The 27,664-nt window shown below is 35.4% G+C and overlaps 1 protein-coding gene across 2 annotated transcripts in view; it reads right to left on the bottom strand.

Moving 5' to 3' along the window:
* Nucleotides 1–270: 270 nt before the first annotated feature.
* Nucleotides 271–27,664, bottom strand: part of Ca-Ma2d (Ca[2+] channel Muscle-specific alpha2/delta subunit) — an 81,287-nt gene continuing 53,893 nt past the window's right edge. For both annotated transcript variants that reach the window (XM_074186367.1, XM_074186368.1), the window contains 9 exons: nucleotides 22,513–22,587; nucleotides 21,520–21,899; nucleotides 18,967–19,326; nucleotides 13,516–13,771; nucleotides 7,313–7,561; nucleotides 5,056–5,185; nucleotides 4,851–5,001; nucleotides 459–687; nucleotides 271–399 (listed from right to left, as the gene is read on the bottom strand). In XM_074186367.1, coding sequence (XP_074042468.1) covers nucleotides 307–399; nucleotides 459–687; nucleotides 4,851–5,001; nucleotides 5,056–5,185; nucleotides 7,313–7,561; nucleotides 13,516–13,771; nucleotides 18,967–19,326; nucleotides 21,520–21,899; nucleotides 22,513–22,587 — 1,923 coding nt within the window. In that variant the 3' untranslated portion in view covers nucleotides 271–306. The remainder of the gene's footprint in view (nucleotides 400–458; nucleotides 688–4,850; nucleotides 5,002–5,055; nucleotides 5,186–7,312; nucleotides 7,562–13,515; nucleotides 13,772–18,966; nucleotides 19,327–21,519; nucleotides 21,900–22,512; nucleotides 22,588–27,664) is intronic.

Below are 27,664 nucleotides of genomic sequence, written 5' to 3'. Positions count from 1 at the left end.
ATAGTAAGGTGATTAAGGTAATGTATCTGTAGACCTCAACCAAACATGATTATTGATAATAATAACTAACTGTGACTGCTTCAATTGAAGGTTTATAATAATAAAACAAAACTATGTGTCGTTTTGTCCGTGCTTTCTCGACATCGCTTCAACACTTTCAACTTTTGCTCGATTGATTATGTTGATTATGCGAAATGGTGGACGGGTCTCGAATATCCATGATGGCCCGACAATGCCGTAGATACTAAAGCAAAAAATTAACATTGATAGTTCTATTGAAATCATGTATTTCTAATCGTTATTTTTTCAATTTCGTAATACAAAAATCATTGTTAGAAAGACTAGAATCAAATTCTCTCTCAGAAGAGAAGCTCGCCCACAGTCGATAATTTCATGCTCCTGTAAAAGAAACAATAAAATATCCCAGTTCAAAATCTAAAAACAGTATGATTTATTACCAAGGGATGTTCGTTGTAACAGCCGGTAAGTCTTCTTCTCGATAAGTTATTCAAATTCAACTTCTGGCAAGGTAGTAGCGTCGTATTTATACTCCAATACTCAAATTCTGGTTCCAGCGTGATTGCTACAGGGTCTGTCGAAATTATGCGCTTATTTTCCTCGATCAGTGTATTGTTGATGGCAACAAATATCAAATTACTGTTCGGAATTCTCTTCACATAGTAGTTCCTGGAAATGTATTGTCACCATTAAACAATGAAGTTACCGTAATTTTTTTTAATTTGACATATATGCAACTAGATTGAAGGTGAAAACTGATACATTAACTGATGATGAACGTCAAACCATCCTCAAATCCAATGAGTCCAAATTTTGGCCGTGAAATACAATACAACCGAACTCCTTTCATCAAGCAGTTACTGCAAATGGAAATTTGTTTCAAAATTTCGAGTATATATTATGTAGATAAAGATTTATTCCTGATTATTATTGTACCTATGTGTCGATGAGTCTTACTAATACAAATTTTATGATTGTTTGGTGATAACAGCCCCTTCGCAGCAGGGTTAAGAAGGCCTAAAATGTATATTCTGAAGTATCGCCAAAACTACTTATATATTTTTTCCTGAGCTGAAATTTTGCAGACACGTTTTGCAAACAATGCATGATTGACCAAGTGACCTTCAATATGACGGACCGACTAAAATGACGATTATGAATTTGTATGCACTTCCATGATACTTAAATGATGATATTTGCCCTAGAAGATACAAAAAAAATTAGGTCCAAGATAGCAGACTAGTTATTTTTCATGCATCCCCATGATATAGGTATCAGATGAAAGGGTATACTCAGAACAATATGGTGGACTCCCAAATAAGATGGTGGACTTGGTTTTTATTCTCCTTCATGATATGAATAGGATCAAATAACAAAAAAATAAAGAGAGAAAAATTGAAATAGAGTAAAACAATATGGCCACCATACCAATTATAATGAGTTATAACTTGGCAAATGTTGTAGGGGCTAACTGTACAACAAGGACACATTAATTGAAATGAACAGACTCAGCAACGTGTTCAGCGATAACTAGGAAATAGTAAATGATTAATTACTGAAAATATTTTCAAAATTAAGCTTTTATTTGCATTCCATAAAAAAAATTAAATTGAATGAAACCCATCAATTTTCAACATTTCGAACATTTTACTATTTCAAAAATATAACCCTGGATTACCACCCATCCCGATAGATGAATTCTTCTTGAAGGAATAATACATTTGAAATGTAAATGATATTGAACTCGAAGAAAATTTTATTTGCAACATTTGAAATACATCAAGAGCTATTGAGTTTTCTCCACTTTTGACAATAGATCATCCTGAAAAATATGTAACTAACTTTGTTATTTACATATTCTAATTCTAATTACATATTTCTAATTCCTAGAAAATTTGGAAAGCCTCTGGTTTGGGACTTCAGCTGCGTGGATACAGTTGCAGCTTCACATCTTGCCGCTACGTCTTATTCCACTGGTGCAGCTGCTATGATTGCAGAATACTCCACTTTGCTGAATTCTTACTGTTTCTTTCCTGTTGCTATTGAAACCTTTGGTGTTTTTGGATCTCATGCTTCTGAATTGATGAAAGAAATTGGTAGAAGAATGATGAATTCTACCAGTGACAACCGAGCCTATTCATTTTTAATTCAAAGAATCAGTATCGCCATCCAAAGGAGTAATGCCACATCAATATTGGGTACTCTTCCTTCTACTCAAAAATTAGATGAAATATTTCTGAACCCACAAATCAAATCAGAATTTCATATGAACATCGCCAAATGGAGTAAGCAGATTGATCACTTCCCAATTGTCTCAGAAGATGCAGAGGAAAATAAACAAGTTCTGGAATTATCTTCCTCTCCCAAATTTGAAAAACCACCATGAATATATCTGATTCAGTTTCAAGAAATTTACCTTCAAATTCCTCATTCCGTTGGTCCAATGATGGGAAGAATCATTGCATCCGTGATTACTGGAAAGAAAACAGCGGTGGCGAACGTATCACCAACAGCTACAACACAATTAGATCAGTGATACGTTCCTCAGTCAAAACCTTTGGGCTTAATGGGTTGAAAAATATTGGCAACACCTGTTTCATGAACAGTGTGATCCAATGTATATCCAATACGAGATGGCTACTGGAATATTTGAAAAAAGATGAGTACATGAAAGATATCAATATTAATATTTCTAGTTCGGAGGGTTCTATAATCAAAGCTTTTGCAGAAGTTATCACGGAATTATTGTGGTCACAAAATTCATCTGACAGAGCAGTGAACACAGTCTTCTTAAAAAGTCAGATTCAGAGTTTTGCCCCTCGATTCATGGGTCATCCGCATCAAGACGCCCAAGAGTTCCTTCGTTATCTTTTAGAAAGTTTACATGATGACGTTAATAGAACTATTGAGAAACCTAAACCGACCTTAACGGAGATTGACGAAAAATTGAGCAACAGCGAAAAAGCACAAAAGTCATGGCTGATTTATTTGAGTACATATAACTCTAAGATTGTAGATAATTTCGTTGGTCAATTACAGTTACAGGTGAGTGTCCACACATTGTGGACACTCACCTGTAACCTTCGATCCTTTCTGGGATTTGTCACTCCCCATACCAGAAATAACTAACCAATTGAGTTTATCACAGTGCTTGGATTTTTTCACAAGAGAGGATACTTTGGAAGGACATGAAAAACCGATGTGTTCAAGTTGCAAAGAAAGAAGGAAATGCACAGTCTCTATCGATCCATAAGTTTCCCCATATTTTAGTTATTCATTTTAAAAGATTTTTTCTAACAGAAAGATTTAGAGGCAAGGTAAATGTTGCCATCGAATTTCCTCTAGATGGATTAGATATGAACAATTATGCAGCAGATAATGTGACTCCTTGTCGCTATAATCTATATGCACTTTCGAATCACAGTGGGTCTACCTACACCGGACATTATACAGCATTCTGCAGACATCCTTTGAATGGCACGTGGACCGAATACAATGATTCACAAGTGTCACCAATTTCACCAAAATCGCTTGTGAGTGGAGATGCATACATCCTCTTTTATGAAAAGGAGGAAACGAGTTCGCACCTTTGAGCGTTTTGTAAAGTTATTTTTGAACTGTTCATTGTAATGTTATGTATTATCTAGTTAAATGTTTATAATTTATTAACATTTTTTTGGATTCTCTCTCCCTCAAAAAAAAAGAAGAAAAGTAATCAAAATATCCATTTTGGATTCAAAGGCCATTTTGGTATCTGTCTGAATGAAATCAATTTCAATTTAAAAAAATACAGTACGTACCTGACAAAAAAATAAATTCTCAATCTTATACCCAAAAGTGTAATCCGTATTTCATATCGAGAACAGTTTGTCAGCAACGAATAGCAGTAAAATATCACTCAAGCTTCATGGATGGTAACATTGACTAGTGATTAGAAAAGCTTCAGAAGAAAATAAATGAATATTCAAAAATGTCATATTTTACATCGATATTTCATTTTTTCAAAAAACAAAGAGTTTGTTAACTCATTACGTATTTGAACTTTCACAAAATGAATTTGATCTACACTTTTTTGTGAAGAGGTAATTTTCGAAATTGATTGCTTCCTTCCGTTTTTTGGGAGATTCCCACATTTTTGTATCAAGATGAAAAAGTGGTAAACGCCTTTCTTTCCCAAGAAATAAACATTATCAATCTGGCAAGATAACCGAATGATATTTTTTTCTGAGAAATACGTAAAATTCATTGTTAATTGAATAAAGCAATAATTTACAAAGTAGCTTGTGACTCAATTTTTTATTCGAATGAATTTCCAATTCATGAATCCACTTAATTTTTTCGCGTGAATTGTTACTTCTGAATTCAATTATTGAGACTGGCGATTTTATCCAACTCTGATTGGGTGATAGTTTGGTGAATGATTTTCTTCCATTTCTAATACTAGAGCTTTTGAAAACACAAAATATCACAAAATAGTCAGATGTTCAAAGCATATAGTGAAAGAAGAAGCTGTACTACTGGAGTGTAGGAAGGAAGTTATTATCTATGAAGGTCAAGATCCGTATACTAAGCTTCTACTTAGTAAAATTTCAGCTAAGCAGCAGCCTAACTTCTGGAGATGATGTTACAACGTGTTTCGTTGAGCAAAATAAAACATTATATATATGCATGTCAACAGATAATAAATAAAAAACAAGTAAATTGATTTTTAAATATCAAAGTACGTTGTAGTGACAAAAGTGAAAACCAGAAAAAAGTTAGTAATAATGTTTTTTCTGTCGCAAGAGCATTAGTTTTTTCGAGGATTTCAGTAGATTATGTAAGTCGGTTACCGTTTATAATCAACTTCACCATTGAAGGATCCTTCAATAAAAATATCCTGCCTCAGTACGAATAGATTTAACTGTGTTTCACATGCGTAATAGTTATCAGCCGAGTTATTGAACTGGACCGATTCCTCAGCTTCTCCGACATCAATATCATCTAAAAATTATGACTCAGTATACGAAAATATTTACATTGAAGAACATTTCTTACCAGTATTGTTCTGCATAAAGTCCTGGGCATAGGTCACTGTCTCGTGAAGTTTATAGAAACTCATTTCAAGTATGAAGTAAATCATTTTCGTTAATATCCAGTTCACAAACGTTTGGATGTTTCTCATAGGCTGAAATAAACTATTCAATTTCACCATATTCAACAAAAATATAAACTAAGTCAATCAGAAATAGATGGGTGGAGTATCTGTATCTGTAGAGAAGGGGGGTGAGTATAGGCCCACAGCTCTTAAGTCACATGTGACCCATTGTACATCCTCCCAAGGAGTTGTCCTCCTAGGTCATCGTTAATCCTGTCTTTCCAGGAAGGTAGGTAGGTCTCTGGGAGACATCTCCTTTAAATAGGCAGGTGTAGGCCAAGACTCACCGAACACACATTCTACTATTGACGATAACTCCGGACATTCGCATACAACATGTCTGACAGTTTCATTTTCCTGCATAGAGTGTGTGCACTAGCCTCATATTGTGGAGGTGTTTCCTTAATTGACAGTGGCCAGTCAGAAATCCTACTGTTAAGCGTATATTTTTCCTGATCATCGCCAGATATTTCTTTGGCGCCAGCTTCCCAGGGTCGTCAAGGGTGATCCTGGCTAGATTGCATTCTTTGATTTCATCCCATCTCTTTCGGAATTGAGCATGGGTGTGACGTTTGGCTAGTTCCGCAATTGTCAAAGTCATCAGGCCGTAGGTGCCACTGGATCCTAAAATTCTTAGTCCAGCCGCTTCCTTGGGTAGAAAGTCGGCAATGCGATTACCTTTACTCCTGTCGTGTCCTTCAATCCACCTCAGGATAATGTTATTATGTACCGAGGATTTGGCTAAATCTTGGTAGCACTTTAGTACTAGCCCTGAGGTAATGGGTAAAGTATAATAGACCATATCGGATACGGATGTCGTTTGGAGCATATATTCTTTGTATTTATTATCAATGTATATGATCTTTGTGTTGTTGACCATTTTTCAATTTCATTAGTGGTCAGATGCTTTTATGTGGAAGCAACGCCTATGAATACTTATGGAGAGTTTCATTTGCTCTTTGAAAGTAATTTCATTGCATTCATTTCTTCTTCTATATATTTTCTCTGAATTGGTATATGTCATACGTGTCAATTGTCATATGCAATTGATGTTTATAGATATGTTTCGTCCAAAGAACTCATAATATTCTCATAATATTCCAACCTCGACCAGATATTTTTCTCGAGAGAATTTATCTATTTGAAGCTGGAATGATTCTGCAACGTTACATGGCTGACGAACTGCGAATAGCCATGATGCTTCCTAGGTGGCTCGGGGAGTTATTAACATTGCTAACCCAGGACACGAGGCTAATGACCAATGCAGTCGATGCCGATGACACCCAAAAAAAATTTATTTCCATAATATCCCAATAACCATCCTGTGTTCTACGATTTGTAAAAATTTTACGAACACTACACGTTTTGTTCGTGAAAAAGTTCAAATATTTGATTTCCTTGCGGTATTTGTGGAGAAAATGTTATATGCAAAAATTTTGTGAAATTCGAATAAGCATAGCTGTGCTTATACATCAAACAGAAATGACAAATAACTTTTGGTGGCAATTACTCAATCTGGGTGCTAACAAAACACAACTTATATTTAATTTGTTATAATGGTAATCAATCAAGTTTTTTAATGTTGAAGTAAAATTGAAGTGAAAAATTAACATGATAGCTGACACTAATGATAAATACACAAAGAGTAGCTCACTCAGAAATAAACAATGTGCTCCAAATAACTTGTTCGATTGATGACCTATTTATTTTGTAGAAACTTATATTGATTATAAGATTTTTATTGGATTTGTTTGTCAAAATGCATCAGTTTTCTTGAAAATGGTTTAAGAAACCGAAACCGATCGTAACAAATACAAATCTTAGTAGAAATCAGACAAAAGTTATTTTATCCTATGCTCCAAATGAATACGGTTGAAAAATAGTGTGAATTTTAATACGGAAATTGATTGAAACTCTGGAGTGACGAGTTATGTGATCTCATCACAGTACAGTATTTTTACCTGAGATCGCTCAATCATCAACAGTTTTTTTATATAATCCCTTAAATAGTTAAGATTACTCCCTCGGAGAAAGTGTGCGAATTAACAAGTTTTCGCAAGAGTAAAATATATCGATTTTCTCCATGTTCACTGAATATTATTTTGTCGTTCATGTCAGTCGCATTATTCTTCCTATAAATTAATAACTGAAACTCACCGTAATCAATAAATCTGGCGAACTTGAACTGCTGTTTTCCGTATCTCTTTTGCAGAGAGCTTGGTAGTCATACAGGGTTACGTTTCTGTAAATATCTTCAACCACCATGGATTCGAAAATATCTCCTTCTATTTCTCCAAAAAACCTACCAGTGTCCCACTCGTTTTCGGAAACGATTATATATCCAGAGCTGTCTATTATATAACAATCTAAAGAATCATTACATCTGCTGCAATGCGAGCATTGATTCTGAAAAACAGAGATACGGCTTTAAAAATAGTTCGGGTAAGGTACATACGGGGGGCGGGTTGTCTTGATAATTGAGACCATGAGGAAAATGAAAGAAAAAAAGAGTAATAGCAAATTAAAAGAGATTATAAAAAACTCCCGAGACATGGATTGATAACTGATGTAATATTATGCAGGAAATTGATGTTCCGTTTTAAAAGTTAGCCAAAAAGGTGTTTTTTCCGCTCGAAACTTCTACAGTGCGTCTCTAGACTCACTCAGTGTATGACGATCTTACTCCAAATCGTTCATGATGTCATAAGCTTCTCAAAGTATCACATATCAGTGTTTTCTAATCAGGTTATCAAACTCTGCTAACTCGTCGGAAAAAGTTTAGGAACGCAACCATATCATACATCTACAGGGGTGATAGATTTCCATCTGAGTTTAATACTATATCAATACTCACGGTGTGCATGTTTTCACGACCGGTACCTAACAAATTTCCGGGACCATAACTAGTAAGCCAAAAAACATCGGATAGTTTGTATCTCAATACTCTTTCATATATCACGTTGTGTAGCATTCTTATGCATGATATCTGTTTCAATTCCATAACGAATGTTTGGAGTACAAGCTGAACGAGATAAATTGTTTTTGTGTTAACTCCAGCGGCAGCTCGTCAGAGGAGGCAAGAGAGGCTTAGCCTCACCATAACATTCGAAGATATTCATCGCAATAAATTAAAAGATATTGACAAATAATAATGATTATTTTTTTCTGAAAATGCTTGGGTATCATCACTTTACCATTAATTTTTAATATAAATACATAATATGCCCGAAAAAACACTATCACTCACTACGTAGTACGTACCACACTGTATGCTGCATAAACAAACCGCACCGTCCACGAACGATTAACGAAGAAACCATCAACCCGAAATAATAAATGCCATACGTTGTGAGGGAGCCAAGCCTCCGACCGCTTAAAAAAACATAAGCTCCGCGAGACCGAACCAGCCAGCGACATACGTCCCGATTTGTGATTTTAGTTGCAGAAATTATAGCGTTAAAGGAGGCTAGCCTCCAATTGGTCTCCGTTAGTGTACGACTGCGTTTGTAATTGTTCGGACGGAATGCCGTACCGGACCAGTATGAAAAATTTGTGTATGATAATATTTGTGTATGAAACAGGCAGTATTGTATTATACTTAGCAGTGCTTTTTGGTAATATTTTGAATGTGTTTTTAAAGTGTTTTCTTTCAATTTCAAGGTGTTTTCAGGTTTTCACTTTTCGGTATGTTTTTTTTTCCATTTATTATGAATAAGTTGGACGAAATTAAAAATCTGACGATATAGTCTATTGGTTGCTGACAAATAATTTTAAGTCTTCATCTTATGATAATAAATTTTACATTATTAAAACTCTTGGAAGGCCTTAACCAAATTTGATTTCAATCAAAGCGTCAGATAATCGACAAAATCGAGGATTTAATATTAGTTGGTACGATAAATGCGAATGGTTAAACGGCTCCATTAAACGAGAAAAACTTTTTTGTTGGCCCTGTGTTTCATTTTCCGTACAAACCGAATGCCAAACGTGGTCTAAAATAGGATACTCCGATTTAAAAAATTTACCTCGTTCTACAGAAAGACATTTTAAATTTAAGGATCATATATTTTCGTCTTGTAAATTAAAATTGTTCAGCAAAAAAAATATAGCAACAGTTTAAGATACAGCTCAAAAAGAGGCCATAATTTCTTTTAATAATCAAGTTAGGAAAAATCGGTCGAATTTAAAAAGACTTATCGATATTACGATTCATTTGGGTTCCCAAGAATTAGCTTTTCGCGGACACGATGAAACCGAAGATTCGATTAATCGCGGCAATTACAAGGAACTTTCAATGTTATGGGGCAAATATGATTCACAATTTGGCACTTTGTTAAACGGTAGCGTTTTTTTCGGGCACCTCAAAAACCATCCAAAATGAGCTTATAAACAGTGTGGCATATATTATTAAGGAAAATATAAGCAAGGAGATTGAAAGTGTTCCTTTTTTTGCATGGAAAATTGATGAAACTACCGATATCACCTGTACATCACAACTTTCAATCGTTTTTAGATATGTCAAAGATGGTAATGTGGTAGAACGTTTTATGGGTTTTCATGTGTTTCATCTGGGCGCACAGCTGACGATTTGTTTAATTTTTTAATTCGTACGTGTGACACCTATAATTTTAGGCAAAAGTTTATGATGGGGCTGCGGTCATGACCGGCCATTTAAATGGTTTACAAACTGAAATAAAGTCCACAGCTCCTCCTCATGCACTTTTTACGCATTGTCATGCCCATGACCTAAATTTAGTATTAAGCAAAGCGTGCAACAACATAAAATATTACCGAGTATTTTTTTCAAGTTTGTCTGGATTTTCGGAAATCTTTTTAAAATCCACCAAGAGAAGCCATGTTTTAAATGAAATATGTGGTAGCCGAATGCCAACTTTTGCCGCTACGCGTTGGAATTCTACATCTAGAGCAGTAATTTCAGTGCATTAAACAAAGACAAATTGATTGATGTCTTTTATTTTATCCTAAACAGTGACGATTTTAAAACCGACGACCAAAGTCTTAGGGAGGCGAGAGGTTTCAAATATATTTTAAATGATCACAAGTTTTGTTTCATGTTAGGAATATTTAAATTAATATTTGAATATTGAACATACCGATGTTGTTTTTTCTATTCTTCAAAATAAATCAACATATATTAAATTATGAATTTAAGAAATAACGATACTTTTTTTAATAATATTTTCGAATCAATTGATTTAACTCTTGAACCGCCGGCGCCGAAAGAAAGAAAAACCAATTTAGACTTACTCGATTTGAGACAAAATTATAAACAGATTTATAATGAAATATTGGACACCTTTTTGATGCAAATCAAAGTTAGATTTCAAGATTTACTTAAATGAAACTACTTTGATTTGTTGTTGTTTGAAAAATTTTCGTCCTATACCAAAGATTTTCCCCAAAAACTTTATAACGACTCAATAGCTCAGTATCCATTTTTCCATGTTATTCAACTGAAAAATGAATTAATCGTAATGTACAGCGAACCTTGAATGTTTCAGAATTGCAAGTTTCCTTCAGATTTATTGAATTTTATGTTTAAAAATGATTTGAGAGATTGCATGCCTGAGTTATATAAACTTATATCTATAATTGTGACAATTCCCATAACATCAGCGTCAGTTGAGAGAAACTTTTCAGCATTGAAAAAAATCAAATCCTTTAGTAGAAATTCGATGACTCAAAATAGATAAGGTAATATATCTCTTCTTTTAATTGAAAAAGAGTATATAAAAGAAGTGACAGGCAACCCCTGATGGGGTTGCCTATGGTTTGCCACTTTCATGAGTGCTATGTCCGATATTAACTTCTGTTTCTATATATACATATATATATATATATATATATATATATATATATATATATATATATATATATATATATATATATATATATAGGTACCTAAACGCAAATTCACACCACCACCCAAAACAAATTCACGCGGTGGCAAAAACACTCATTACACGTTCGAGGAGGCTGGCAGACAACGATCACAGACAACAAGAGTTGAACACCATCGAAACAACGCTACAAATGAATAACTACTCAGAAAGAAGTATAAAAGCGGCTGCCAAGACCACACGGAAACAACAAAAAACTCGAGATACACCGGTCATAACAACCACACTACCATATATTGCAGGAACAACAGATAAAATCAGCAGAATTCTTCACCGACATAACATATCAACTTCGTTCGTACCAGAACGAACAATAAGGTCCATGCTTCGTAATCCCAAGGATCAGATACCACTGGAATCACAAGGAGTGTATGAAGTACCATGCCATGATTGTGACAGGACTTTCATCGGCCAGACCAACAGACGAATCAACATTCGCAAAGATGAACACAAACTAGCAGTGAAGGGAAAAGTCACCACGTCTTCTCTCTTCCAACACGTACTTCAAACAGGACATAACATCAATTTCGACAACACAAAAATGCTAGCAAGCAACGAAAACTTTTACTCACGAACAATCAGAGAGGCAATCGAAATTGAAAAACGACCTAATAATATGAACAAGAGGGATGATGCGCAAAGATTACCATCAACATGGAGATCCGTTTTATCACTTCGCACAAGCAATCAGACTGCTCAACTTCAGAGGCATAACTCGGTACATGACAATACAGGTACAAAAACAGAGACAGGAGAGGCAGCTCAGGTAATAAGACCAAAACAGGTAGTCGAGCAAACACAGGTAGTGGCAGCAACGCAGGTAAAGGGAAACATCCATCCCTATAAATTGAGACACAGAGTTCGAATTAATCAGTCTAGTTGAAAAAACCAGACATCACCAGAAGATGGCAAATGAGACTTTGCCGAAACGTTGTGAAAATAATCCCGAGAAAACAGCTCATCATATATATATATACATATATATTGTGATTGTTATATAATTTAGAAATGATTATTGAACAACGACATTAGTTAACTATATTAATCTAACTATATTATAAAAGGGGAGCTGTTGGAAGGTAGGTTGCACTATATCGTTTACTTGAACTATACCGCCTTATACAGACTGCTTTTATATTACGTTACTACTCTTGTTTTCTCTTTTGAAAGAACTTCTTGATAATGTCACTTTCTCTAACTTTATTTTGTCATTTTATCTTGCTAAAGATAGAATTTTTGACAATTGGCACATACAACGTAATAGAATAGGATTCATTTTTCTAATAGAATAGAAATAAATTTTGCCTGTTTCAAAATTTTATTCGGTTATGTAATATAAAACGTGTAATTTCATTGATAATTTTTGTATTTAAATGCTCAGTACTATAAACATATCGATTGAACGTTTGAAAGTGGTGGACAATATTTCAGTTCAGACTTCAATTGTCTAATATGATGTAATATGATTTGGAATCTCTGAAGGAAATTTTCAAATAAAAAAATAAAATAGATAAAAGTAATAATTATACCAAGCAATAAAACGTGTCATCACCCGAAAACGATTGTGGATAGTAACAATCGAAACGTCGATTGAATCTTCATTTTTTTAAAACTTTCTGTTTATTTTTTCACAGTTTCATCATACGTTTTATTGCTAAATATAGTTGTTATTTTTAGCTATTTTCATATCTGAATTTTATTCATTCTCTCAGCGATATAGAATCATATTATATCATATTAGACAATGGAAGTCCGAACTAGTAAAATTCATATCAAATACACCTTTTATTCCGTTGTTAATGAACCACCACGGTTTTATTGATAGTCAGGTTGTACCCTAGAATACATTTTGCTTTTGCTTTCCATTTCATGTTTCCATTGCGTGTAAAATGATATATTTATTTTTTGTTTCAGGTGTGTGTAAAGTTTATTTTTATATATTTTTATATCCAGTGAAATATTAAGACGAGTGCCAATTTTTGCTGAAGTTTAAGCTTTTTCATTACCTTCTATTTGTGACGACCTGGTATCATTATTTGTTGATGTATCCGCATTTTTAATTTTTTCTATCGCGTTTTTGGAGTCTGAATATTGAATTTTATCATAATTCTTTTCAATACGTTTTATTATGCTTCCATAAAATTTCTTCTGTCTGTGTTCTGAAATGAATCAATCGACGTTCATTTGCGCATTACATGAGCACTAGTGAGAAATGAAAATGAATGGAAAATGTAGAAAAATTGAAAGTTGGTGTAGAAGAAACTGAAATCGTTGACTTCGATAACTAAAATTGAAAGGAAGATACATGGAAGTATAAAGGAAATAATACTTTCGTTATAAATAGACGATTTATTTGAACACCGTTCAAATAAAATCGTCTATTTCAAGTAAATTATTCCATGATAAACTCTGAAAATGAACGAACACATCAATACCCACCGTTAACTTGTTAGATACTTTTTTGAACTGAGTTTGAAGATCTCTTTGTGAAAACTGGAAGCCGACGACCGATCCCGGTGCTTCAAAACCACCATCTGACGGGAATATTGCGAAACTTCCTGTCACCATCGGATCGTCTATCTGTCCGGCATCAAATGGTACGGAATAGACGAAAGATTCATCGTACTGATGCTGTAGGACGGCACTCTTGTACCACTTTTCGTTTATAGCCCTTGGGTGGAGATCGCCAAATTCTCTAAAAAGATAAAAAATCTCTTTTCTGTCCATTCAATTATTCATATAATAACTTGATGAATTGGAAAAATTTGAACATCTAGGTGGAATAGAAATAAAAACTAGTGATATGGAAAGGCAAGTGCTATTCCAGATCTTAACTAGGGAGCACATCATATAACTTTCGGGAAAGTAGGTGAAGAAAGTGAAGGATTGTGGAATTTCTCCTTCTCTTTTGTCGCTGTGTAATGGTTTCTGTTCAGGTTGGTTTCATTTGTTGCCAAATCCGCATCATCCATCACAATTTTGGAGTTTTTGGTACATCTCTTTGTAGTTGACAATACCTATATTTTTCGTACAGTTTGCACGCAAACCCCTATAGCCTCACTTACTCCTTCTTAAAACTTCAGAGTTCAAATACATAAATTCTAATTCACCCGCTTTGTCCACTGTCTATGAACAAAAGTCCTGTATCCACCACAATTCCGAGGTATCTCACTCTCGTTTTTTGCTCTATCATTCTTCCATGCATGCTTAGTGCCGGGAGTCTTTCATCTTTGCTGGTTGGTATGAACATGCACTCCGTCTTCCTCTCATTATTACTCAGCCACATCTCTTCCTTCCATGCTTCATACTCACTCCATACCAACTTCCATCTATCCTCGATGCTATCCCCAGAGTTACCCTCTATGATGACAAGCTGGTCATCCCCATAGGCCGGCACTGGTACTCCTACTGCACCAATGCCTTGTCTGGTTTTCATGCTATTAATTCGCCCGAACCATGCTTCCATCACTAACAACCATGGAGTCGGTCCCAGACTTGACCCTGTGGACAGCCTCTATTCACCGTTTCAGAGACCGCCACACAAGTGACTCTTTTCTCCCCTATATAAAGCTCATGCATTTCCTACCCATATTTTCTGACATTCCCATTCGCTTCATGCACACTTTAATCGCTGGTTCCCAAGCGATATTGAAGACGTTTGACAGGTCCGACGCCACAGACTATGTCTCCTTCCTCTCTTATTTTCTTTTATTCGCCTCACCATTCTCTCTACAGTCATGACGGTATCCATTCTCCCTCTGAACCCAAAGTGATTCGAGGAGAATATCAACTTTCTTTCACAGCATATTTGCATCCTACCGTTCAGAAGCCTGTCCAATATCAATCCCATGCCATTCAGCAGACTGATTGGCCTGGAATTTCCGTCCTTCTTCGTTATCCATACGACCTTTGTTCGCTTCCATGCTTCGGGAAAATGCCCTCTCCCTAGGTAGGCGCTGAATAGTTCTACCATACATTCGCCATTCCTTACGAATAATTTCGTTCGTGACCCCATCCACTCCTGTCGACTTTTCGTCAAGGAGCTGCTCAGCCACCGCTTTCAACTCCCGAATAGAAAATCCAGGCTGATCTTTTTTCCCATTTTTCATCATCTCTCTTCTTCCACCAGCTCGAGGTGTCTCTCAGAGGATCGTCCTTGGGAACCAACAGCAGGAACCTACTGGTCTCTTCCTTCCCCTCGATGAAAGTACCATCCTCCTTCAAGACGTTAGATGGCATTTCCTCCACTCTATCATTGTTGAGGAGTCGAAAGGCTCGGTCTCACGGATTTTCATCCTGTATCCGCTCCACTCTCTCCCTCAACCAACTAATTCTTGCCCTCCCTATCGCTCTTCTATACCCATTCCTTTCTCTCCTATACTCATCCATCCTTCGTCTCCTTTCCTCTCCTCCTCTCATGTTTTGAGACTCCCTTCTTATTCTCCTTACATGTCTTCGTAGGCTTTTCAGCTCTACGCTCCACCTTTCTCTCTTCGTGTCCATTATCCTTTCGCACCTAGGTATAAATTCCATGCATGCTTCTTTCAATCTCTCTTGAAGCTGCATAGCTTCCCTGTCGAAATCCTCTTTCGTTTGCAACCTACCTGGTTGGTACTCGAGCATCATCTGTTCGATTCTAACCCAGTTGGTTTATCTAACACTCGCAACTAACGCTCTCCTCATCTTTGGTAACCCCATCAAGGAAAACTCAATCACCCTATGATCACTCATTGTTTCCTTCATGCACACTTTCCAGTCATTCACCTGCTCATTCTCACTGATGATCAAGTCGACCCAACTTTCACCCCTGCTGCTGGAGAAAGTGGCCGGACTCTCACAGTCGTTCTCTTTTAGGTACCTCTTCTCCATCACCTATTCTAGCACATCTTCTCCCCTCTCATCCGTGATGTTGCCACCCCATGCTACATTCTTCGCATTCATATCTCCAACCAGATTCTTCCTTCCCTCTCATTCATCAAATATTCTTATAATTGCATCCAGTTTCAAATTTCTCTTCCCACCTGGCTCATCGTACACATTCATGATTCTAACCTTATTCCTTTCGTTTCCTACAACTATACCTATGACATTCGTACTTCTGACATTCCTAAGGGCGAGGCTATGGATGGTGGATCGGACCCATGTTCGTACCTTGGTGCCTTCTCTACCATCGTGTTTGACCAACCCCTCTCCCAAGCCGGTTCTCTAGCCCACGGTTCCTGTATACACGCTACTTCGGCGTCACGCTCTTCAGCGATCCTCCGGTGTGGTGTGGTGACTTCCCTCCTTTTTCCCACATTAATCTGTAGAACCTTGAACGTATTTGGTTCTCCTTCTTTGTACCTCTACCCCCCTCACATATACTAGGCACTTGGGGTCTAGCGCCGAGTGCCTCCTTTCACTCACTGCCACTACGTCTCGAATTTGTTGTATGCCAATTCTTGCCTGCATGCCTTGGTGGTGTGCCCAAAGTGGCAACACTTAAAGCACACCGCCAAACTATTGTGCTCTTTCACATACACCCCAGCTAGGTCCAGGCCAACCACCCCTAAGGCCATCATCCTCTTGAAAAGCTTCGCATTTAACTCCACAATCACATTCTCTTTCCATGCTTTCCTACAATTCCTTCTCTTTCTCACCACAATGCTCTCTATGTCTCCCTGCGTTAGGCCTTTACCCAGTTCTGGGTTCTGTTCCAGCAGGAGTCTGATCAGCTCCTCGTCCCCATATCCCTTCTTCACTCCCGTGGGTAGGACATAGGGATTTGGTTTCTGACTATCCTTTATGCTGGCCCTACTCTCATCCCGGAGTACGTCCCTGATTTTTTGTTTCCCCTTCTCCGTCTTGCCTTTTATGACCACCACTCCCGTCCGGTTTCGAGTCACGGCTTCCACATACGACAGGCACCCCTCTCTGCGAGGCCTTTCGCTCACAATCCTCGCGGTTGGTATATTGTCCTCCTGGATAGCTTTCATATGATGATTTTCTCTTCTAAGGAAGGTGGAGTTTTCCACCCTGACCTTTCCTGCCTTAGTCTCTCTATTTCGGTCGGGTATGTTTTCTTTTCTCTGTTTTTATTCCTCCTTAAATTTTTGTTTTGGACCTCCTGATAACCAGCATCTGTTTCCATATCAGCTGCCTCTGTGTCAGCTCTGTGCACCCCTTTACCGTGCGTTCCCAAGACTCAGCTTGTTGGTTGTGTCCTTCCTTTTCTCCTGTTTATTACTTGTGACCTTCAGCTGCTTGTCAATATTTTTCATGATACACCACTCTTCTCCCATACCATTCATCCATCCTACCAGCCCTTCTAATCTAACAGTCAGAGCTGTCACACCTTCTCTTTCCTTTTCCATCACTCTCACCATCTAACTTCCTTATTTTCCCTTCAAGCATGCCCTCTTTCGTTTCAAGTGATTTGAGTTTGTAACCAAGATTCTGTTCTTCATGATTAAATTGAATTTCCCCCAGAGAATCTGGTCGTGGCCTTCTGTATGGTCCCGACCACATCCCCAATCATGGCTGTCCACGAGTCTGCCTCCGAGTGTACTTTACCACCCCTTCTAAAAATATTCATAGAGGATTTCTCTAGTTGCTCTTCTTAACTTTCCGTGTCCTCTTCACTATCTCTTAATGTCCTGTTTAAGTCCTCCCGGAGTTTCTCAATTATCTCGTTGGATTTATCCAGGATCTCTTTAACTGTCCCCTCCATGGTTGCCTTGGCTTCTTGAAGAACCAAATCAGTCAGCGTTTTCCTTTTCTCTGGTGGTGTCCTATTCAAAGACTCCGTGGGCTTGAATATATCCAGATCATCCGAATTATCTCCAAAACCTTTTTTTTAAGTGCATATTGTGATTTTTCACTGGATTTTATCCGAAAACTGGTCTTTACATTCGATAAATTGGCGAAGGTTGTTTTATCACCTTTCGCCAGATTAGAATGTAAAAACTTAACCGGCCAAAAATTCTTATCTCGTTTTTATTCACGACCACCGATAAGATTTTATTTCACCTAGAAGTAAATTGTTTTTCAAATATTGAATGCATGCATTCAAAAAAATATAAGAATTCTGTTTTTAAGTGTCTATCACGAAATATTGAAGAAATATAATTTTCGTATACCTTGATAATGTGTCCTTTTTCACTTCACAATTCCACTTGTACTGTACAAAAACAATTCCTAATACGATTCTAGTAGCTCCCAACAATACGTCCGTCCTCGACGAAAGCTGAGAACGAAGTCAGGTCAACTGGCAAGAGTTTCAAATGCTGAAAACCTGGTCCATCCTGCGGCAGGGTAAACATAGAGTATGTGCCTGCCATATTTTGAATTTTCTCCCAAAGATTGACTGGACGGTACATTTTCTCCAGTTCCAAATGCTGAAAACCTGATCCGTTCTACGGCAGGGTAAGCATAGAATATGTGCCTGCCAAAATTTCAATTTTCTCACAAATATTGACCAGACCATGATACATTTTTCTCCAGTTCCAAATGCTAAAAACCTGATCCGTTCTGCGGCACAGGGTATCTGCATATCGAGTATGTGCCTGTCAAGGTTTGAATTCCGCTCAAAGATTCACCAGACCATGATACATTTTTCTCAATATAGTTAGGCGGTTAGTCTGCGACTACCTTCTTCAGGTAGGTAAGCATCACAAATGTATAGTTTAGGAAGTAGGTCTCCTAAGAAACATTTCAGGAAGACGCCCTTCTTACAGCATCCAACAGCCTGGAGACACTCTTCTCAGGTATCCTGCAGCCATCCTGTTGTTGTTTGAACTACTTGCATTAAATACAATTTTATTGAAACCAGGTATCGAGAATAACGATCAATTCTTTTTTATCTAGCATTGGTAATCAGAACAAAAACTGTTGAAAAAACAAACAACTCACTTTCCTTTTGCAATCGTGTAATTATCCTCATCTTCAAAAATATAGTTCCATCTTGTTAGACCGCTCATAGTCGCCACAAACCTCAATGACGCATTATACCGCCTAAAAAGGTCTTTTTGTCTCGGCTTGAAAACCCATTTCTCCATGAAAGTGTCGTGCGTATTTCGGGCATCGAATATCAAACGCTGAACCAAGTGCATATCGCAGTAGTAGTCCTCTTGCTCGAGGTGTTTTCTAGTTTCTTCGTACTGACTTTCCCATTTGAAGTTGCGGTCATACATTTTTGCTAGGAAGTGAAGCAGTTCCTTTTCGGGAGTGGGAAATTCATGGTCCTCGAGATAATGATACTTGCAGTACACCCTGAAAATAATTATAGTTGCACTAGGAGATGTGGAGAAAACAATAGAAAGAATTTTTTTTTTGAATTGAAGGGGTTATATTTTTAGGAGTGATTAATTTTTTTGGGAAAGAAAGTTTTTGGCTTTCTAGTACTCCATATGATACAAAAAAAAGGGATGAGAGAATCTTCCAAAGAATGGAAGCAAGTATTCAATTTGAAACTCTATACATGAATGTGTAGATCATGCAAAGAAGTAACTTTCAGACACAAACTGAAAGAAAGTCCTCCTGAAACAGCTACTTTCATATAAACATTGAATTACACGAAAGAAAATAATTCTTTCGAAACAAATACTTCTATATGAACACTGAATTATACAGAAGATACTTTTCTCTACTCAGTTTGTATTTCAAACATTTGTTGTGGAATAAGAATCAGATATCATTCACATGAGTTCTACTTTGAATGAATGGTTATAAATTGTACTCACATAGAACACTGTCACCCTCACTGGTATACACCGATGTTTCGCCTTAAGACACTTGCCCTAAGGCTCTCAGTACCAAATTGGATAACATATCATCGATGACATCGTAATGACATTCATTCACCTATTTGATTTAATCCCAGCCAAGAGGAATCTTATTTGAATTAAAGGGGTTATATTTTTAGGAGTGATTAATTTTTTTGGGAAAGAAAGTTTTTGGCTTTCTACTACCCGCAAATTTTTTTTTTCTTTGGAAGATTCCCACATTCAAGATGGAGAGGTAGAAGGTCGAAAACTATTTTTACAAAAATTAATCTCTCCAAAAAAATTATCCCTTTCAATTTGAGTATTTTCCTTCAGAGACTATAATATAAAATCGTATAGGAAACGCAAATGGCAATTGAAAATACGACATTAAATATTTGCATAAGATACGTATATATGAATTAAATCAGGTACACAGTTATGAAATTAGTGAAGTTTGTAACTAATTTGAGTAAGATAGTGATTAGTACCAAGTATGTCTTCATTTTTTTTCTTGGGAATATACATTCTGAAAATGTAGAAATCGTAGTCATTGTTTACTTATTTTCACAAAAACAATGCCCACTTTCCATGAGGACATTTACATCTTCCAAATGTTTCAAGGGCTTACCCAGAAAATAATATTCAAAGAGTTTAGGTTCAGAAAAATGTTTTTAAAAGATGTTAGTGACCTTTCCACATTCCAATATACTGGGAAGCATACCTCTATAAAAATAGATTTAAAACATATTGTCTATAGACAAGCGATTCTGCAATAGATCTTTCAGTAAAAGCATGATACATCAGGGGTAGATCAATTCTCTCATTAAAACAGATATATCAAAATTACACAAGCATTCCTGATCAAATGATTTCTCACATAATCTAGTGTTTCTTGGTTTAATAGATGATAGAACCATATCACATAAAATTAACCAAGTTGAGACATGATATCATCTAAAGGTATAGGTAGGTTCGATTCATTGCCATCGAAATTGACAAATATATGGTCTACGGTTTTAACCTAATTTCTGCTTATTATAGTTGGTCAACGGAATTTTAGCTTCAAATTAAATTCACTCACAGAAAATTACATAAGTCAGTGAAGTATCTATAACATTCATCGTTGATATTATATTAATCAAGGTAGAAATCTCAACTCCGAAAACTGTACTTGATAGGTTTGTAAGTAAGTGCAAACACATTGCACATATAAAGATAATCTCAAAATAGTTGTAAATATCCATTCAAAACATAATAATTTTGAAACCTCTTAAATTTTGGGTGTATGTTCGAATGATTACAATGTGATTGTTAAAAGTTATTTTATTCTTGTGAATTGAACGTTTACAAAAGTACCTACTGTAGGTATACTTGTACTGAAAGCAAAAGTTTGTAATTGGTACTTTAATGTACCGAATTTCAAAATAGTGTTGATATTTCCACGTTCTAACATGAGATGAAGCATCTAATCAAAATATATAACTGCTGAGTCAAAAGGCAATATAATATGTCCAAATTGATTGAAAATCGTTTTAAACGAAAAACCGTGTTTTATTTCAGGGATATGAAGTTGCACACATTTATTTTGTACTTCAATTGTGAATGCTGAGAAATTATGAAAATGATGATGTTTCAGACACAAATCTCTGAAATTAGTATAATAACAAATATGGTGTGAAATATACAATATTAGCCTCACCATTTCGGATGTATTTTCCATTTTCCGGTGAAGAATGACGTTAAATTTTCTCCGGTATGTTTGTTCCTCAGAATCTCATCCCCCACTTCCAGGGAATAGTTTCCGTATTTGTGAGGAATCGCGATTCCCACGGTGAACGGCGTATCTTCTATGGGAGTATAATAATAGTCGTAAACCCCTTCGAACACTCTCCTCATGTCGTCGTAATGGTAGCTCAGTTTGATATTTCGCATGCTTCCATTAGCGCCATCTACCATTGCCTGTCTTAGCTTCATTACGCTTTCGGGCATAACCCTTGGGAAGCTCTCCCCGTCAGGCGCGTGCTGCTCCACTTGGGTCAGGTCGATGCTGTTGTAGTTCTCTTTCAGAATTCCTTCAAACTTTACATTATGAAATGATAACATATTAACTGAGAGATTCGTTAAAGATTAAAAATAAGAAGGGCCATAAAAATCTATGATATTATTTTCCACAATTAACACTCACAGTTATAACTGAGGATATACAGTTATGAAGGTGAATTGACAGTTACAACTGTGAACTGCAAATAACATGTATCCTGACCTAGCCAAAGTTAGATTCAGCTAGTGCAACTAGAAATTAAAAAACATTACTTCATGTGAACTCAACTTAGTTGAATATAGCTATAGTTAAAGTTATATATAGTTACAGGTTAGATTTTATCTTTCAAGTGAGACGTGTGCAAAATATACATGCGTCTACAGACACTGGTACTAATTTAAAGTTATATCTGTGATTTCATAAATTACACCTTACGATTTTTACACCTTACGATTTGATCTTCACGAACTTTATTTGAAAAATTATTTATTATCTGTGTATCACTGTGAAAGTGAAATCGAATTATTACTTTTAATTCGCACTTATGAGTGGGAATTTCTTAATTTACAGTAGGTAATAATATTATCAATTTTTGTAGCTCTTCTACGCTTTCGTATTATGAGGTGAACTCTATCAAAAAGAAAACCTCACCATTGGTCTCAAGTCTGGATGCATCAGGACGTATCCGTTGTTACTCACAATGAAAGCGTATCCATTGACACCAATCTGAAACAATTTCAAAATTCATCAAATCTTTGACAACTGCCTCTTTTGTGTGCAATAATTGGGTAAGACATAAGGAGGTTGAATATAGGAAGAATCCGAAAGAAGAGAAAAATCACCAAAAATTTAGTGATCAATGCTCTAAACTTGACAGAGTACGAAAACAAATTATTTTTCTTGTGTCTTGGGTGTGTTGGTATATGGGGAACTGAAAACATGGGAGTACATTCCAAAACTGATCTGGTCAAATATATGTTTTACAGATCATCAGACGCTACTTTGATGGTATCACAAAAAAGTTCATCCCCTGAGAAATAATTGATGGTTGTTACTTCTATCAAGAGATAAGTAAGATTATAAGTTTTTTTCAAATTGAATGAACTGATCAGATAGAAGACAAAGTTAGTGATAGAAATGGACCCTATGGAATGCCAGGGTTGGTGCTTAATGAACAAGACGAGACTATAGTCAGTCATCCACAACAAAATATATCATAGCAAAAAAAGCTAAACCATAGCCAGCATAATGCTAGTAGTATGCCAGGGACAGAATATTTCCGAAGAAGTCCCATGTTCCAAAAATTCACTATTGTAACAGTCCGTATATGCCGAATATTAACGAATACTTTGCGAGCGACTATTAATTATTTATTCTACTGGGGTCTTACAAACAGTGACTGAACGGCAATTTTGTTGAAATCGCACAATATGTAATGATAATATGTATAACTTGATAAAATATATTAAACATCAAATGTTCTTACGCTTGGCATAAATAATGGCAATAATAGAAAGTATAAGCTGAAAAAACTTCTTAACTTTGTAGTTCAACATTTTCAAAGATCCACTAAGCATGAATTCTGTTACATAATTGAATATATAATTATATTTCATTTTGTAATTTGAAAATTTACAAAACTTTCCAAATCAATAAATGCTTTCAATCAATTGGGTTCATTTTATGACAAACAATTTTTTTTTCAAAATAAATTTTTTGCAATTGTTATGATTATTATTTAAATATTCCGCCAAATGTGTGCTATACCTGGTCTAAGATATGTTCAACATGTGGAATTCAGTAAGTTGGTACAGGCACAGTAGAGTGCTAAAGATCTATACTGTGGTACAGTACACGCTACGGCTGATGGCGAGCGATCGTGCAGGTATAGACTCTCCTAACTAAATTACTATTGGATTACGATAAGCTCCTTGCCAGCCCAGTGTCGTACCTATATAATTAGTTTCAATTAGGATAGCAAATGGAACATGACTTCTTTGTAATTTCTTATCATATTTTATTTAGTATTATAGGTAGAAGCACAGTTTATTAAAATATATAATGAAACACTTATCCAAAAATTAACTTTAATCAGTCACTATCTGAATAAAAATTTTCTTCATTTCCACTACTGCTTGTGCTGCTATCGTCATTTAAATTTATAATCACTAGATTTATCTCTGTTTGAACGTTATTCCCAATATTTCCGCTTTATATCTACTACATGTCGGCGGCAATTCCTCGTGCTTCGACAGTTTTCTCACATCTTCCAACTTGAAAGTTACATTTTTTTGGGACACTTGTTCAAAAAAATGGGATTCAAATCCCAATGGTGAGGTAGAAGTCGCAAAACGTTATATCCATGTTCAAGCAGAACCTTATCAAATTTGATCAACTCGTACAATTCGGGTTTGAGCATGTTAGGGGTGAACGTAATATTTTTTTAGTGCAGCCACTCCACCATGTCAGCCTTCCTAGAATTTGTGTTGGGAACTGGCATAATTTGAATATTATGATGTGGAGCATTATCGATCACGACTACCGAATTAACAGGCAAACTTGGAATTAATTTTTCTTGTAACCATTTACCATAATTTTCAGAATTTTTTTCTGAATGATAATCCCCTGATGTTGTGCCTGATTTAAATATAGGCCGACAATTAGGTATTAAGCCCATATCACCTCCTGCATGGACAATAATGAGCCTTGGTTCCTTCGCCATATTTTTAAATAACCCTTTGGTTGATTCATTCGTCCAGTTCTTGGAAGATTTGTGTCCACTATGGAGGTATGTTTAATTTGTAAATACTTGATCCTCAATGCTCTTATGTATATTCTTTCTGTTGAAATTTTTCTATTGTTTTCAGCCCTTCTTCATTTGAAACCTATTTTCTTCAAAATTCTACGAAGAGATGTTTTGGAAGCCATAATATAATTTGTCAAAGTATCTTTGATATCATATTTTATTTTTTTTCACAAATGACATTTGGAATGTTGAAATTTAGTGAAAGAACAGCTAACCAAACAAAGATAACCGCAATAAATGCAATGGCATATAACATTCCATCTAACCTGACCTTCGAATTCTAAAACGAACGTATTTTCGAATATTTCATTTTGCAAGAACTTTCTATCCTCAAAATTCAACCTGACCTTCAAATCGTGAAAGGAACGTGTTTTCAAATATTTACATTTTCAAAAATTATCTATCCTCAACATCTAACCTGACCTTCGAACTCTGAAACAAGTTTTTTTCCAAATATTAAATTTTTGAAAAACTATCTAACCTAACCTCCGAATTCTGTAAGGAACGAATGTTCGAATATTCAATTTAAAAAAAATCTATCCTCAACATCTAACCTGACCTCCAAATTCCAAAAAGGAACGTATTTTCGAATATTCAATTTGAAAAAATATCTTCTCTCAACATCTAAACCAACCTCCGAATTCAAAAATGAAAGTATTTTCGAATACTCAAGTTTGTAAAAACTTTCTTCAACATCTTACCTGACTTCGAATTCTAAAAGGAACGTATTTTCTAATATTCAATCTTTTGTCAACATCTAACCTGACCTCTAAACTCTAGAACTTTCTTTCCTCAACATCTAACCTGACCAAATTCTTGGTGGAACGTATTTTCAAATATTTTATTGAAAAAAAAATCTTTCCTCAACACCAACCTAACCTCCGAATTCTAAAAGAAACGTATTCTCGAATATTCAACTTTGAAAAAACTACCTTTTGTCAACATCTAACCTTACCTCTGAATTCTAGAAAGAATGCTTTTTCGAATATTCAATTTTCAAAAAACTTTCCTCAACATCTAACTTGACGTCTGAATTCTTTAAGGAACGTATTTCAAATTCAAATTGAAAAAAATCTATCCTCAACATCTAATCTGACCTTCGAATTCTAAAAGAAACATATATTAAAATATTTAATTAAAAAAAATATTTCCTCAACATCTAACTCAACCCTCGAATTCATAAACGAACGTATTTTCGAATATTCAATTTTGTAAAAAGTATCTTTCCTCAACATCTAACCCAACCTCCGAATTCTAAAAAAGAACATATTTTAGAATAATTAATTGCAGCCAATTGCAAAGATGGACAACAACTGGTTACATATGTGAAGTTTTTCATGTTTGGGAACCAGTTGTTGTCCATCTTTGCAATTGGCTGCACCGCGCCAATTGCAAAGATGGACAAAGATTGGGGGTTATTTTGAGCAAACACCGCTAAAATTTGAGTTTTGTGCAGAAACAGATAAATCCAATAACTATTATTTTTTCAAAAAGTTCTATGAAACCAGTTTCACCAAAATCTAGGGATTCCAAAGATCAACCCTTATGACGCATTCTGCCAAAAAAATTTCCAAAAATATACCAGTGATTGCATACTACACCTTTTTGTTGATTTACTCAGAAAAAGTGGATTCATCGAGTTTGTACATGTACATAAACTATTCACTTGTAAAACAGTGTTATTTACGTAATATTAATTCATTATTTAAAAATATGATTCTGATATAAAAAATTATTTTGTGCTAGTATAATGTCAACAAAGCATTGCTGTTTGCTAATTATACATCGGATAATCGATATCCGGAAGGAAAAGTGTTTTTTATACTATTTATAAAACCTCATAATGATGAGGTTAGATGTAAGAAATGGATACATGCTTCGAGGAGAGTGGATTTAACAGTGCAAAAAATAAATAAATATTCATATGTATGCTATAAACATGAAATGAATAGTAAATTTTCCATAGTTAATTACCATTGATTAGAAGAGACATAACCTCAATCGTTTATTAAATTATATTCATTATATTTAATTAAATTTATTTCATTACCATCTATATTTGATTCATATTTCACTCGGAAATAAGACTGAAATTCATAATTATTTTAAATATCTTTTATTACAGTTTTCTACCGCTACTCGTTTACTAGAGTCTGTATACTAACCTGTATACTAACCTGTCTATTAATTCACTTTTTTTCCAGTTACTTTTAAATTACGGCATGCAAGCCAACGTTTTAATGTTACAACATTGTTATTCTTTACAGTTGCAAATTTTAGTTTTACTCCAGGAACATTTTCTTCTGTTAAAAATATTCTTTTTTAATTGTACTTTACCATATGTTTATATGAGAATTAGGCAGTGTTTATCCCTACCGAACTACTAGCGCTGCTAGTGAGTGAGTTTTCGTACTTCAGGAAAAAGGTTCATTGTTTCAGAATGATCAAATGGGAAATTCGGTGGTTGATAGTTAGAACGAAATACTGATCCGCGGTGGCCCCCTCGTTCTCCAGATCTCACCCCATCAGATTTTTCATTGGGATATTTAAAGCAAAAGGTTTACAAGGATCGAGCATTCAATAATGCTGAGGAGCTTGAAAATTTGATACGATATCATTGCAGAAAGATTTCAGCAAGTGTGTTGCGATCCACTCTTTGTGAATTTTATAATTGGACAATGAAATGCATTGAACGAGAAGGTGGATACACAGTGATACGTCGATAATTCTTCCTTCACACATTTGATAGTGGTTAAGTTATAATAAAAATAAGCCGATAAACATTGTCAAAACCATCGGCAACGCTTTCAACTACAATTGAAAATAGTTTAGGTATTATTCCTTTCTGATTATTTTGTTAATATTAGTTATTGATAATGATAACTTTCACTTTCAACCCTCATTTGTTTTGTTCTTGGGTATCCGCGATTATTTTAAAAAGAATTCATGTTTGTCGATTAATTTGTATAGCTATTTCAAATACAAAATGTTCACTTC

This window comes from Leptinotarsa decemlineata, unplaced genomic scaffold (genome assembly GCF_025532065.1).
Source record: "Leptinotarsa decemlineata unplaced genomic scaffold, Ldec_3_MD MMD2_tig00078422_RagTag_RagTag, whole genome shotgun sequence".
NCBI classification, from domain to species: domain Eukaryota; kingdom Metazoa; phylum Arthropoda; class Insecta; order Coleoptera; family Chrysomelidae; genus Leptinotarsa; species Leptinotarsa decemlineata.
This window is presented reverse-complemented; position numbering and strand designations above follow the sequence as displayed.